This window comes from Protopterus annectens, chromosome 7.part0, assembly GCF_019279795.1.
Source record: "Protopterus annectens isolate FY-2018-M chromosome 7.part0, PAN1.0, whole genome shotgun sequence".
NCBI classification, from domain to species: Eukaryota; Metazoa; Chordata; order Ceratodontiformes; family Protopteridae; genus Protopterus; species Protopterus annectens.
Window position 1 is genome coordinate 1,118,920,404 of NC_056739.1, and position 12,046 is coordinate 1,118,932,449.

Below are 12,046 nucleotides of genomic sequence, written 5' to 3' on the forward strand. Positions count from 1 at the left end.
GCTTCTTTTGGTTGGCCGTGGCTAAGTGATTTAGTTCATTATTATTACTGCTTATTAGGAGTTTTTTGCTTCTTGTAAAGTTTTTTTCTGATTGCTGACAATCTTATTGTGATACCGTTTTGTGTCTTTAACTGGATTTGACTTATTGCTGTTTTCAAAAATTCTTGGGCCTAATGGCTGTTTGTGTGTGGTTCCCGTTAGTGTGTGTTTTTAGACTAGACCGTTTAACTTAGAGGTGCTAGTTTGTTCCCTTTTTTTCTTTCTTGCACTAGGTTCGTTTAAGTTAGAGAACCTAGTAAAAATAAAACCCCTTTTATTTTTGTTGTGGGTGTTAGGGCTAGATCTGCTTAAGTTAGAGGATCTAGTTCCTCTCCTGTTGTGCGAGTGTGTTGTTTTTTTCTCTGTTGCCATTATGTCCAAGGAACATAAAGAACATAAACAGGGTTTAAAAAGTGTACTAAATGTTCGCAAAAAATGTCCATCACCGATGGACAATAGCGTCTGTGTGTACTGCATGGGGGCCATACATCTTCAAGAAACTTGTCTCTTTTGTCATTCCTTTAGCCCTAGAGTACTCCAGGAATGGAAGAATAAGCTGATTTTAAAAGACATGCTAAAACCTTCCTTCAAGGAAGACCTAGCCAGTTCTTCCTCCTCTGTTAGGTCGCAGTCTTCTAGAAAGGATATAAGGGCAAGACCTCTAAAAGGCCTTCTCCAGCCTCAACTTCTGTCTCTGAACCTCCACAGAAGTTACCTAAATCAGAGTTGGCCTCTGTCTCTTCGGCTCCACAGTCTTCGGGGCCGATTGAGATTCTGGACACAGACCCAGCAGTATCGGCACCAAGTGTGTCTGTGCCGATCACTAGCAGTCATCTTCGGAGCCAATCTACAGGCATTCCACCAGTCTCCTCTACTCTAACATTGCATATATTGCAGAGAGCAAGGTTTCCCACACACTCCTCCAGATCCTTCAGGAGCTTATCTGAAGAAGACATCGAGAGAGTGGTGCTCACACTCCTCAAGTCGCCGGCCTTGCCAAAATTATCGACTCCGACTCATTCGGTCTCAGAGCAGAGTCCTGCTACTGATCCTGCTCTTTTTCCTCCTCCAACCCAGATTGGGCCTTTGGAGCCAATATTGTCGGTACCGACTATAGTGGTGTCCTCGGCTCCAGCACCCCGTGTGGTTGCCTCAGAACCGAGCTCCGCTCAGACACTCTCGGAGCCGTCCGAAGTGTCTAGGGTCCCAAGGGGGACACTTGGAACCTAACCTCTTCGGTGCCGAGTCTTCCTCTTGGTGCGTCGGCCTGAGTGAGCTCGGACCCTACATCATACTTGGAGCCAATTCTTTTGGAGCTGTCAGCACCTATGCTGTCTTCGGAGCCGGGGTGTCGTTCAGAGCCGGAGAAATCAGTCTTCGTGAGGATGAGAAGTATGTTGGATAGTTCATCCATCCCACGTAGGAGTACCGATGCTGTACTCCCTTAAGCACCGACTACGGTCTCAGTATCCTCTCTCCCCCGGGAGGGCAGAGACCCACAGCCTCGTGACCCCCATTTGGGTGGCCTCCGATCTTCCGTGACCTCCGCAGAGGACCCTGCTGAGGAGCCCCCTCGGAAGAGATCATGTAAGAGGATGCATGTAGACTCCCCTGATGAGTCTGTCACATCTGACACTGACCTCGATGAGTCGGAGGGGTCCCCTAAGTCATCCTCTGAAAATGTCTCCTTTGCAGACATTTTGAAGATCCTCAGGCAGAGAGGCAGCTGGCCCACCGTTACCCCATCCAATGAGGAGTCCGTGTACCTGAAGGCTTTCGGGTCTCAACCCTCAGCTTCATGGGTGTCTCCTCCATTTGATGAATTACTGGATCTTGTGAGTCAGAAAGCATGGCAGACTCCTGATGCCATGTAATCGGTCCCTAGGAGGCTGAATAAATTTCTTTCTGCCCCTAAAGACAAAGAATGTTTATCCAAGGGCTTACCTGTTGATGCCATGGTGGTGGTAGTGGCCAATAAGAAGGAGCTAGCGGAGACTTCTTCTATCCTTCCACCCAATAAGGAATCCTGAACGATGGATAGGTACGGGAAGCATATCTTCTCTTCAGCGGCTTTTACACTCCAATCGCTGAACTATCTATCACATTTTATCACATTTTACGAGACTTCAGAGAGATCTCCTAAAGGAGTCAGGAGATGCTCTTCAGGGTACCTCTACTGAAGCAGTCCCATCTACAGTGTTGGCTCAGTTGGCTACTCTCACATATATTGTTAACTCTTCCATGCGGCTGATCTCGTACGCAGCTGATGGTGCGAGTAGGGAGGCGGGTTCAGGAGTCTCCTTGAGGAGACATTCCTGGATGCATCTTTGCAACTTTGCTGAGCCTTTCAAGTCTACATTCACCAGTGCTCCCGTGGACGCATCCTCTCTTTTTGGACCCAAGGTGAAATGTACCCTCACCAGGTGTGAACAGGAAGGAAAGACTCTCTCTCTGCCGTGGGAGTCCGTTTTACCATTCCTTGTAGACCTTACACTAAAGGTCAGAAGAGCGGTAAAATGTGGTTCAAGAAATCACAGAGACCTTTCCAGGCTACACAGGGTGATTCCTCCTTCAGAGGCAGGGGAGGATGAAATTATAGTAGACGTCGCCCTAGAGGCAGGTGAGGCCCACAAAATCAGGGAGGTTGCGATTCCTTTCGTGACCGTCCCTGTCAGCGTTCCTGATGTGGAACCCGACTTGTGCATCTGTGGAGCCGGTCGGGGATCACCTGTCCTTGTACCCAGAAGCCTGGATAAATCTCACTCGAGACAAGTGGGTACAAGACATTATCACCGAGGTTACTCTGTACCCTTTTCCCTTCCACCACGCCCAGATGTACCACCCAATCACAGAGATCAAGCGGTTATAGAGCTAAAAAAGCTGCTATTAAAGAGTCATCCAAAAGGTCCCAGCAGACCAGACAGGATTCGGAACATAACTCCTGGTTCTTTTTAGTTCCAAAAAGAACAGGAGACTGGAGACCCATCCTAGACCTCAGCAGGCTAAATGAGTATGTAAAGAAGTCCAAGTTCCGAATGGTCACTATACAATCCATACTCCCTCTGTTAGGGAAAGACATTTGGATGTGCTTAGTAGATCTCCAGGATGCCTACTACCACATAATGATGGACAAAGCATCAAGGAGCTACCTACGCTTCCGGCTGGGAGCCAATCATTACCAGTTTCGGGCGCTGCTCTTTGGTCTCACCATAGCTCCCCAGGTATTCACCAAATGCATGGCAGTAGTCACAGCTCATTTGAGGTGTCAGGGAATCCAAGTCTTTCCATACCTGGACGATTGGCTCCTGACCTGCACCACCAGGCATCATCTAGTTCAATCGAGAGATCCACAATCAAGCTCTGTTCCCATTTGGGAATCTCTTTAAACTGGGAAAAATCCTCTACTTTGCCCACTCAATCTATAACATTTATAGGAGCAAACATAGACACAGTTTCTGTGACAGCCAGACTACCTACAAACAGAATACAGAATCTTGCGTAGCAAATTTACAGGCTACTTCCCCTTCGAAGAGTCAAAGCAAAGGTGGTGTTGCAGCTTCTTGGAACTATGGCGTCGACCATAACCTTGGTACCTTTGGCAAGACTACATTCGCCTTCGTGACCAAACCACGCCAACCGTGGGTAAATCCAGCATTACCCAGGCGTGGGTTATTGCTATACTAAGAAACCTTCAGCAAGAAATTATATATGGCTAAGTGGAAAATGATTTTCTTGTTAGTGCCATACTGAGAACCACAATCCTTTTAAGACTGAAAACACATTTGGTTCTACATTTGTGTAAGTTATTATCCTTAGGCCTTTTTTTCTTCTTCCATCCAGATTAATTCTTTCAGCCATTTCTGCAATTTTGCTTTTCGATCCTCTTTTTTTTATCTTTAGTGAAACAGTTTCTCAGACAGGTAGTACATATTCATGCATGTAGGCAGCCAGTGGCTCTTTCGTGCTATTTTAACCTTGCACTGGAATAACTTAATCTTTTTTTGTTTTGAACCAGTTCATGAGTCTGATTTAAAGTTCTTGTAATAGAAAACAGTGTTTCTCAGTACTATGACTTCTGCAAGAAGAGTATCTGATTTACAAGCATGGTGACTCAGCCTTAACTCATCTTGCACAAGAACAGGGTATCTCAGAAACCCAACCATTCTTTTATGCCTAAATTGGTTTCAGAATTTACTTTAAATATATTCATCTCCCTGTATTCTTTCCAGAACCGAAAAAAGTAAGAGAAAATTCTACATACTCTGGGTGTTTACAGATAACGTTGCTGTATTGACAGGACAAAGAATTTCAGAAATTCTGATTTGTTCATTTTGTATGAAGGAAGGAAAAAAAGACAAAGTTAGAGTCCATTCTGACAGAGCTACGGCCACCTCTGTTGTGTTTTGGAAAGGGGTGGACTCTAGAAATATTCTAGGCTTGTCCTTGTTAGTAGTTTTAAAGGTAGTCATCAAGAGGTAGAAAACAACAAAGCTTCCATCCATAATGGAATTAGAAGTTTCAGTTGATGAGCAGATGAAATTACAGGAAATGGTGTGACTAGGCAACTGTAAGCAGTGAGCCATTAGTAAACGGAGACCATGCTTTCAGTAAGAGGACACACTTTTGGGGTGGGGAGTAGGGTGGCAGATGAAGTAGATGAAAACTGTGCTTCCTGCCTAGATACAAGTATGAGTTAGGGGTTATCACTAGAAAATCCTCAGTTTTTTCAGCCCCTTACTTCCCAGGTTATGTAGTTATGGTTATTGATATATACAGAATCTTTGATGCTAATTAACGTTTTGAACTGATGAGGATGGAAGTACTTCTGAAAATTTTGTCAGTGGTATGGGAGGTTCCTCTGTAGTTGTTAAATGTAGTTTAGATGAACAGCTTTGACTAACAAGATTTTGTTTTTAGAATAAGAAAATTTATGGCATTGTTTACTCTATGTAGCTATGTTCTTCCCTTTTTCTTAGTAAAATTTCAGAATGAAAATGATAACCACATTTCTGTAGACACAACATTGTAGATGTGAAAATTCACCAGAATTCGCTAACTGTATTTGTTTGTCTCTTTTGGCTTTTCCCGGTTAGGGGTCGCCAGAGTGGAACTCCGGTCCACTAATGATTGCAAGTTGATTTTTACGTGCAGAGTTACCAGCCCTGACGCACAACCTCCAACGAAGGTACGCCCATTCGCGCATGTCTCCACGCAGAAGACGCTCTAGCTGAGAATCGAACCGGACAGCGTCTTACTGTGAGGCGACAGCGCTACTGCAGCACCACCACCGCGGGTAATTTGCCAACTGTATTGACGTGTTTATAATCATTAGTCATTTTGTCTTACAGAAAATTTTTATGAAAAATATTTATTCAGTACTGCTTCTTGAAAATAATTTGCTTAACTAAAAAAATATCAGTAATATTGTGTCCTTATTTTTGTGTTAGGTCTTGGGATTCTCACTTGACATCACTGTACTGGAAAACCAAAGCCTGTACTACTACAGTCTTTATTCCAGAAATTTCATCACCCTGGTATATGCATCTTCCTCGTGTAGAATTGAATGAAGGCTGGTTGTCAAGTAGATGTCGGGGGGCATCTGCTATTTCACAGGAGTCCACATGTGACTTCAGTAGGTACATAAAGAAGAGGAATCGTCATAGTGGAGAGGCAGTACCTCAGAGTGTAGAGAAACACGTGCAGCTGCAAGGAATGAAAGATTCCATGAAAACTGAAAAAGTATCCTTGTCTGGTTATACAGTACTCTTCACCTTAACATCAGCTGATAATGAGGCTGGAACTATTGCACTGTGGGATCTGAAGACACAACATGTGACATATCATCATATTGATAAGCCCTGTGTTCCCGTTGACACTGATGGAGAGGATGTCTCGAGTCTTCTTATCACAGGTTGGTGTTTGTAGCAGTTTTTGTTAGAATAATTAGTTGCTTCTTTTCTTTGTATGCTAAAACCATATTGTTTCTAGATCTAGAGATGCGGTATTTTAAAAGTATTTTGTTTTGCAGATCATTGTCCATAAAAAGTACAGATTTGCATCCAGAAAAATTAGAGACTGCATAATTTCAGGAGAAATTTTGACTTCTGAGGCAGAGAAATAACAAAATTGGTTATTGATGTACTCTTACTCTTGGAATGTGGTGCACAGTATGCCATAAGGAACGTGACTTTTTAGCATTCTTAAGCGTATAAAGCAGCTGTAGTGGTTTATGTTGGCTGTTTAATTGCATTGCACTTCTGTTTTACAGAACATTTCATGGTGATGTATCCAGGTATGGATTTTGAAATATTAACAATTTGAACCAGTATTGGATTAAATTGTTGAGTATGTAATGTTTAGAAAATTGGATTCACTCTGTAAACGTTAGGTCACTGTTCACATAAATTCCCAAAATCCGAACGGGGTCAACTTTTAGGGTCATACCGTCAATCTGGTAGTTCTCAAAGGATACAGTAATGTATTTGTTTGGTGTATAGTAACAGCTCATGATTTTGGCACCAGTTATTTATTTGAGACAAACCTTTCTGTAGGATAGCTAAATCATTTGGGGATTCAGATATGCCGTACTTGCTGTTGCTTTAGTCTGATAGCTTAGGTTCATTGGTTCATAGGCAGTTACTAAGCTTGCATTTCAAGGCAACTGTCGCTCTCCTACTTTGGACACAATAGAAGAGTCTCTGTGGGTTCTGTTCAAGCAGTTTTATTCTATACAAACACATTACTATAAAGGTTTACTGAAGTAACTTGTATACAAACTAACAACTGCAAACATGCATGCTCTCAGTATGGCTGCTGTTACAAAATGGCACTAGGGAATGCACGTGTCTGGGATTTATATGTGCACGTATCGCCTTGACATGCTTCTTAAAGATGCAGCACACTTTACTTGCAGTCTGATCTCGAAATAACAAAAGATAGCAGATTCATTCGTGAACTATCTTTGAGACCCAGTAAAGATTGCACTGGTCTTCAGACTACATAGAATAACAAGTTGTAACAGTTCTTGGCCAAATAACATGAAAACATCACTGAACCTTCAGTTTGAGTTTCTTCACCTCCAACTATCATGGCTTAGTGGTTCAGTACTTTGACTATGGTGCACAGTATCCCAGGTTCGAGCCTTGTCATTGCTTTGGGTTGGGAGGGTGGCCTAATGGTTAAAGTGTTTGCCTTACAAACACAAGGTGCAGGGTTTGAGTCTCACAAAGGATAATTGGCTAGGCTTAAAATGGCCCACAAGGGCAGTTAGCCTAGTACTAATTTTAGGGGTTGGGAGGGTGGCCTAATGGTTAAGGTGTTTGCCTTACAAACACAAGGTGCAGGGTTTGAGTCTCACAAGGGATAATTGGCTAAGCTTAAAATGGCTCGCAAGGGCAGTTAGCTTAGTACTAATCTATGAATCTGTAAGCAACAAGTTTCGCACTACTGGCTACATTGAGTTGTTCGTTAGATGTTCATCGTGTTTCACTGTTGCAGTCATTACTCTTGGGTTATCTTGCTGGCAGGCTACCCTCAGTCGGCTAGAATTCCAAAGTCTAGGTCCGGCGTTGGTTGCTGTCGCCTCTTCCCTGACGTCAGAGCACCAGGGATATAAAAGATGCAGCCAACGCCATTTTCTTCAGTCTTTCTTGCCGCGCGGTGCCCGAAGCAAAAGCAGTTCGCAAGTTCCGGTCAGCCGACTCCTGAGATTTTCAAAGAAACAAGTACAGCATTCTCCTACTCAGACTTCCATGCCTAAAAAACAGATGCTCAAAATGGCCGAAGACCTAATTACTTTGATCAGGGGCTCCCATCCCCCTCCTGATAAGAGGCCTACGCAAGAGACAGAGTATGATTCTTCTGATCAGGTATCTATTTCCTCTGATTCCTTTTCTGAACAGGATTACTCCATGCTTCCCTATGAGGATTCTGATGCTGAAGAATCCATTCCTTCAGCCTCTCCTCCTGAGGATTATTCTTTTGGGGAAACCCTGCATACTATGAGGGAGCATTTCCACTGGGAGAGCCAAGATTATTCTGAATCTAAGAAAAGGCTCAGAGACTTTCTGCTTCTTCCTCAGCACAGACCCCTTGCTATTCCACCTGTTCTAGACATTGTAGATGATGTATTTTCAGAGTCCGGCCTGCCCCTGACTCTTTACCCCCTGCACCTGCTAAGCCAGACAGATACTACAGGGTCCCGGATTCCCATAAATTCCTATATAAAAACTTCACTGCTGACCCAGAAACTATATCTCAGGGTCCCAAGGGGGTTAAAGCTTCCACTGCAAAAAACCCTGTCCCCTCTGATAGGGATTCTAAAAGTCTACACTTCTGCTACCCTGGCTGTAAGGACTTTAAATTGTCAGTTTCGTATGCTTAAATATCAGCAATATTTAATGTCACTGCTTAAACAGAAAATGTTGACAAATACTGAATGTTTAGAGAACAAGGAATTGCAGGATTTATTGCATGCAACTGAACAAGTGGGAAAGCATACTTTGCATTGTGGTTATGATTCACTGGAGGCCTCTTGCAGGGCCGCTTTTACAGGTTCTGTTATTAGAAGGCATGCTTGGTTAAAGGAACAGAATCTGTCTGATTATGTTAAAGCAAAATTCTTAGATGCACCATTACAGCATAATACTTTGTTTGGTACTAAAGCAGAAGAGGTGTTGAAAAAAATGGAGGATAAAGCAAACTCCATGCAGACAGTCAAGGATTTCTTACAGGTACAGCCACCCAGGTTTAGCAGGAAATGGCCTTCTAAAAATTGGTCCTTTCCAGTGTCAGACAGACCACAAAGAGGCAGATACAGGCGTCCCAGAAGCAGATCTCAGCCCCAAGGCTCATACAGTCCTAAACAATGGGGTGCTCCTACCTCCAAAAGCAGAGAAGAGAAATCACAACCTTACAGGAAACAGTCGCAATGACTTTCATCTACCAGTTCCAAGCAGTTTTCTATTGACAGTCCCCTTAGGGGGAAAACTAGCACTTTTTTTCATCAAATTGGCAAATGGTTACCCAAGACAAATGGGTCCTGAACATAGTGTCCCAAGGCTACAGGTTCCATTTTCACACTCTACCAAGGTCAAAGGGCATGCCAGACCTGCCACACAATCAATGGGCAGACGCACAAAAGCAAATTACAGTCCTCATGGACATGAGGGCCATTCACCAAGTACCACAACAAGAGCAGGGGCAAGGATTTTACTCCAGACCTTTCCTAGTACCCAGGAAGGACAAAACCTGGAGACCAATACTGGACCTGTCTATACTAAATACGTTTCTGGAAGTTCCAAAATTCAAGATGTTGACTCTACAGCAGCTACTGCCCATGCTGGGCAAGAGGTCTTGGCTCGTAACTTTGGACCTATAAGAGGCATACCTGCATGTCCCAATCAGACAATCTTGCAGAAGATACCTCAGATTCATAGCTGGCTCAATGCATTACCAATTCTCTGCACTGCCTTTTGTCTTATCTACTGTGCCCAGGGTCTTCACAAAATGCCTGGCACCAGTAATTGCATTTTGCAGACAAAAAGGAATTCAAATATATCCCTACTTGGACGACTGCCTAATTCAAGCAGAGAACAAAGACACTCTTCTAAAGCATCTGGCGTTTGTAAAAAGATTACTATTACACAGTAAATGAAAATAAATCAAAACTAGTGCCCTCTCAAGAGATAATATTCCTGGGTGCAAGCTTAAATACAGCTGCCCAGATGGCTTATCTCACGCCAGACAAGCAAAAGCAACTGACTACTTACTTCAAGAAATTGGCAACAAAAACCCACTTATCTGCAAGGAAAATCCTGCAGGCCTTGGGTTTTATGGCATCCTGCATTCTACTAATTCCATATGCCAGACTGCATATGAGGAAACTACAATGGTATCTGAAAAGTGTTTGGACTCAGCATTGCCACAGCCTGGAGACAGTAATTGCACTCATTCCCTGCCTACAACAGGAGTTTTGATGGTGTGCAGAAGCCTGTCACCCCAACAAGGGTCTGCCATTCAGTTTACCCACAGCCAGACAGACACTGACAACGGATGCATCAGATTATGCCTGGGGGGCCCATATGGTAGGAAAATGTATTCAGGGCACATGGCCTGCAAACCAGATGCATCTTCACATCAATCAAAAAGAGATGCTAGCTGTTCAAAATGCCCTGACAGCTTTCAAGGACCTGCTTCATCCAGGACAGTTACTGATAAAGACAGAAAACACTACGGTCATGTGGTACATAAACAAGCAGGGAGGTACACATTCCTACACCCTCTGCAGACAAGCAATGACCTTACGGGACACAGCATTGGCTTTTCAAGTTCACCTGCAAGCACAATTCCTGCCAGGAAAAACAAATACTCTGGCAGACAAACTAAGCAGAAACCTCATGGATCCCCACGAATGGAAACTGGATCCACAAGTCTTCAGCATGATAATAAGGAAATGAGGATGCTCAGACATAGATCTATTTGCCTCCCCTCACAACTGTCAATTGCAGAGATTTTACACAAGGATTTATCACAAGCAAGCATGGAAAGTGGATGCTCTATCCTTCAGCTGGAAAAACCTAACAGTTTATGCCTTTCCTCCACTGCCTCTCCTTCTCAGAGTAGTCCTAAAGGTCAGACGAGAAACCAAAAATGGTACTGATTGCACCAGACTGGCCACGCCAGCACTGGTACCCAATCCTAAAGAGCTTGTCTCAAGGTCCAGCATAGATATTGCCTCAAACTTCTCACTTGCTGACCCAACAAAACAATCAGATCCTGCACAGCCAACTCAGAACCTTGAATCTGGCAGCATGGCAGATAATGTAGCCATTCAGAACACTCCTCTTTCAAAAGTTGTTATGGATGTCATCTTGGAGGCCAGGAGGCCCAGTACCAGAAAATCTTATGCAGGAAAATACAAGAGATTCTGTGCTTGGAACCAGGAACAAGGCATTGACACGTCTGTACCAAATATACCTCAGATTTTACAATACCTAACTGAGATGCTGAACAAAGGCTTTTCTTTCTCATCAATTAAGATTCATGCCTCTGCCATTTCAGCCCATTACAATACAGAACCACCTATCTTTTCTCATCCTTTAACAAGGCAGTACCTCAGAGGGGCCCAAAACATTAGGCCTCCAAGGAGAGCACCAATTCCAGCCTGGAACCTCAATTATGCTTTGGAAAAACTCACACTGCCTCCTTTCGAGCCAGCACCTCAGAGGGGCCGAAAACATTAGGTCTCCAGGGAGAGCACCAATTCCAGCCTGGGACCTCAATTATGCTTTGGAAAAACTCACACTGCCTCCTTTCGAGCCAGCATCAACAGCAGATATAAAATTCTTATCCTGGAAAACAGTTCTGCTCCTAGCAAAAACCTCTGCAAGGCGAGTCTCGGAGTTACAAGCACTCATGGCTGTGGAACCTTTCATCATTTTTCATTCAGATGGGGTTTCTTTGAGGACAAACCCTACATTTATGCCTAAGGTGGTGTCCAGTGTGGCCCTCAACCAACCCATTCACTTGCCTACCTTTTACCCAAATCCACAGAACAAGGGTGAGAAAATTCTGCATTCTTTGGACATACACAGGCAGTTACGCTTCTACTTGGACAGAACTAAAGCTTTCAGAAAGACTGAGCAACTTTTAGTGTCATATGCTGCAGGATCACAAGGAAAGGCTATCTCAGAACAGACTATTTCTAAATGGATAGGCAATTGCATCCGTTTCTGCTATTTTCAACATGGCAAATCAGTGCCTAAGGGCATTAGGCCTCATTCCACCAGAGCAGCAGCCACTTCAGCAGCCTTCCTCATAGGAGTACCAACCAAAGATAATCTTAGAGGCTGCAACTTGGAGTTCACTGCACACCTTTACAAAGTACTACCACTTGCCTGTCTACTCTAAGTCCAGAGCAGGCTTTGCCACTGCAGTTCTGCAGGGCCTCATAGCCTCTCCGAATCCTATTTAGCCCAGCCACCCATCCTCAGCTTTGGGATTCTAC

At 43.8% G+C, this 12,046-nt stretch overlaps 1 protein-coding gene across 1 annotated transcript in view; it reads left to right on the forward strand.

The window, feature by feature from the left end:
* The window catches only part of SPG11 (SPG11 vesicle trafficking associated, spatacsin), a 2,547,571-nt gene that overhangs the window by 413,704 nt on the left and 2,121,821 nt on the right, over positions 1–12,046 (forward strand). The window contains exon 6 of the mRNA XM_044077700.1: positions 5,487–5,950. Within this exon, the coding sequence (XP_043933635.1) occupies positions 5,487–5,950 (464 nt within the window). The remainder of the gene's footprint in view (positions 1–5,486; positions 5,951–12,046) is intronic.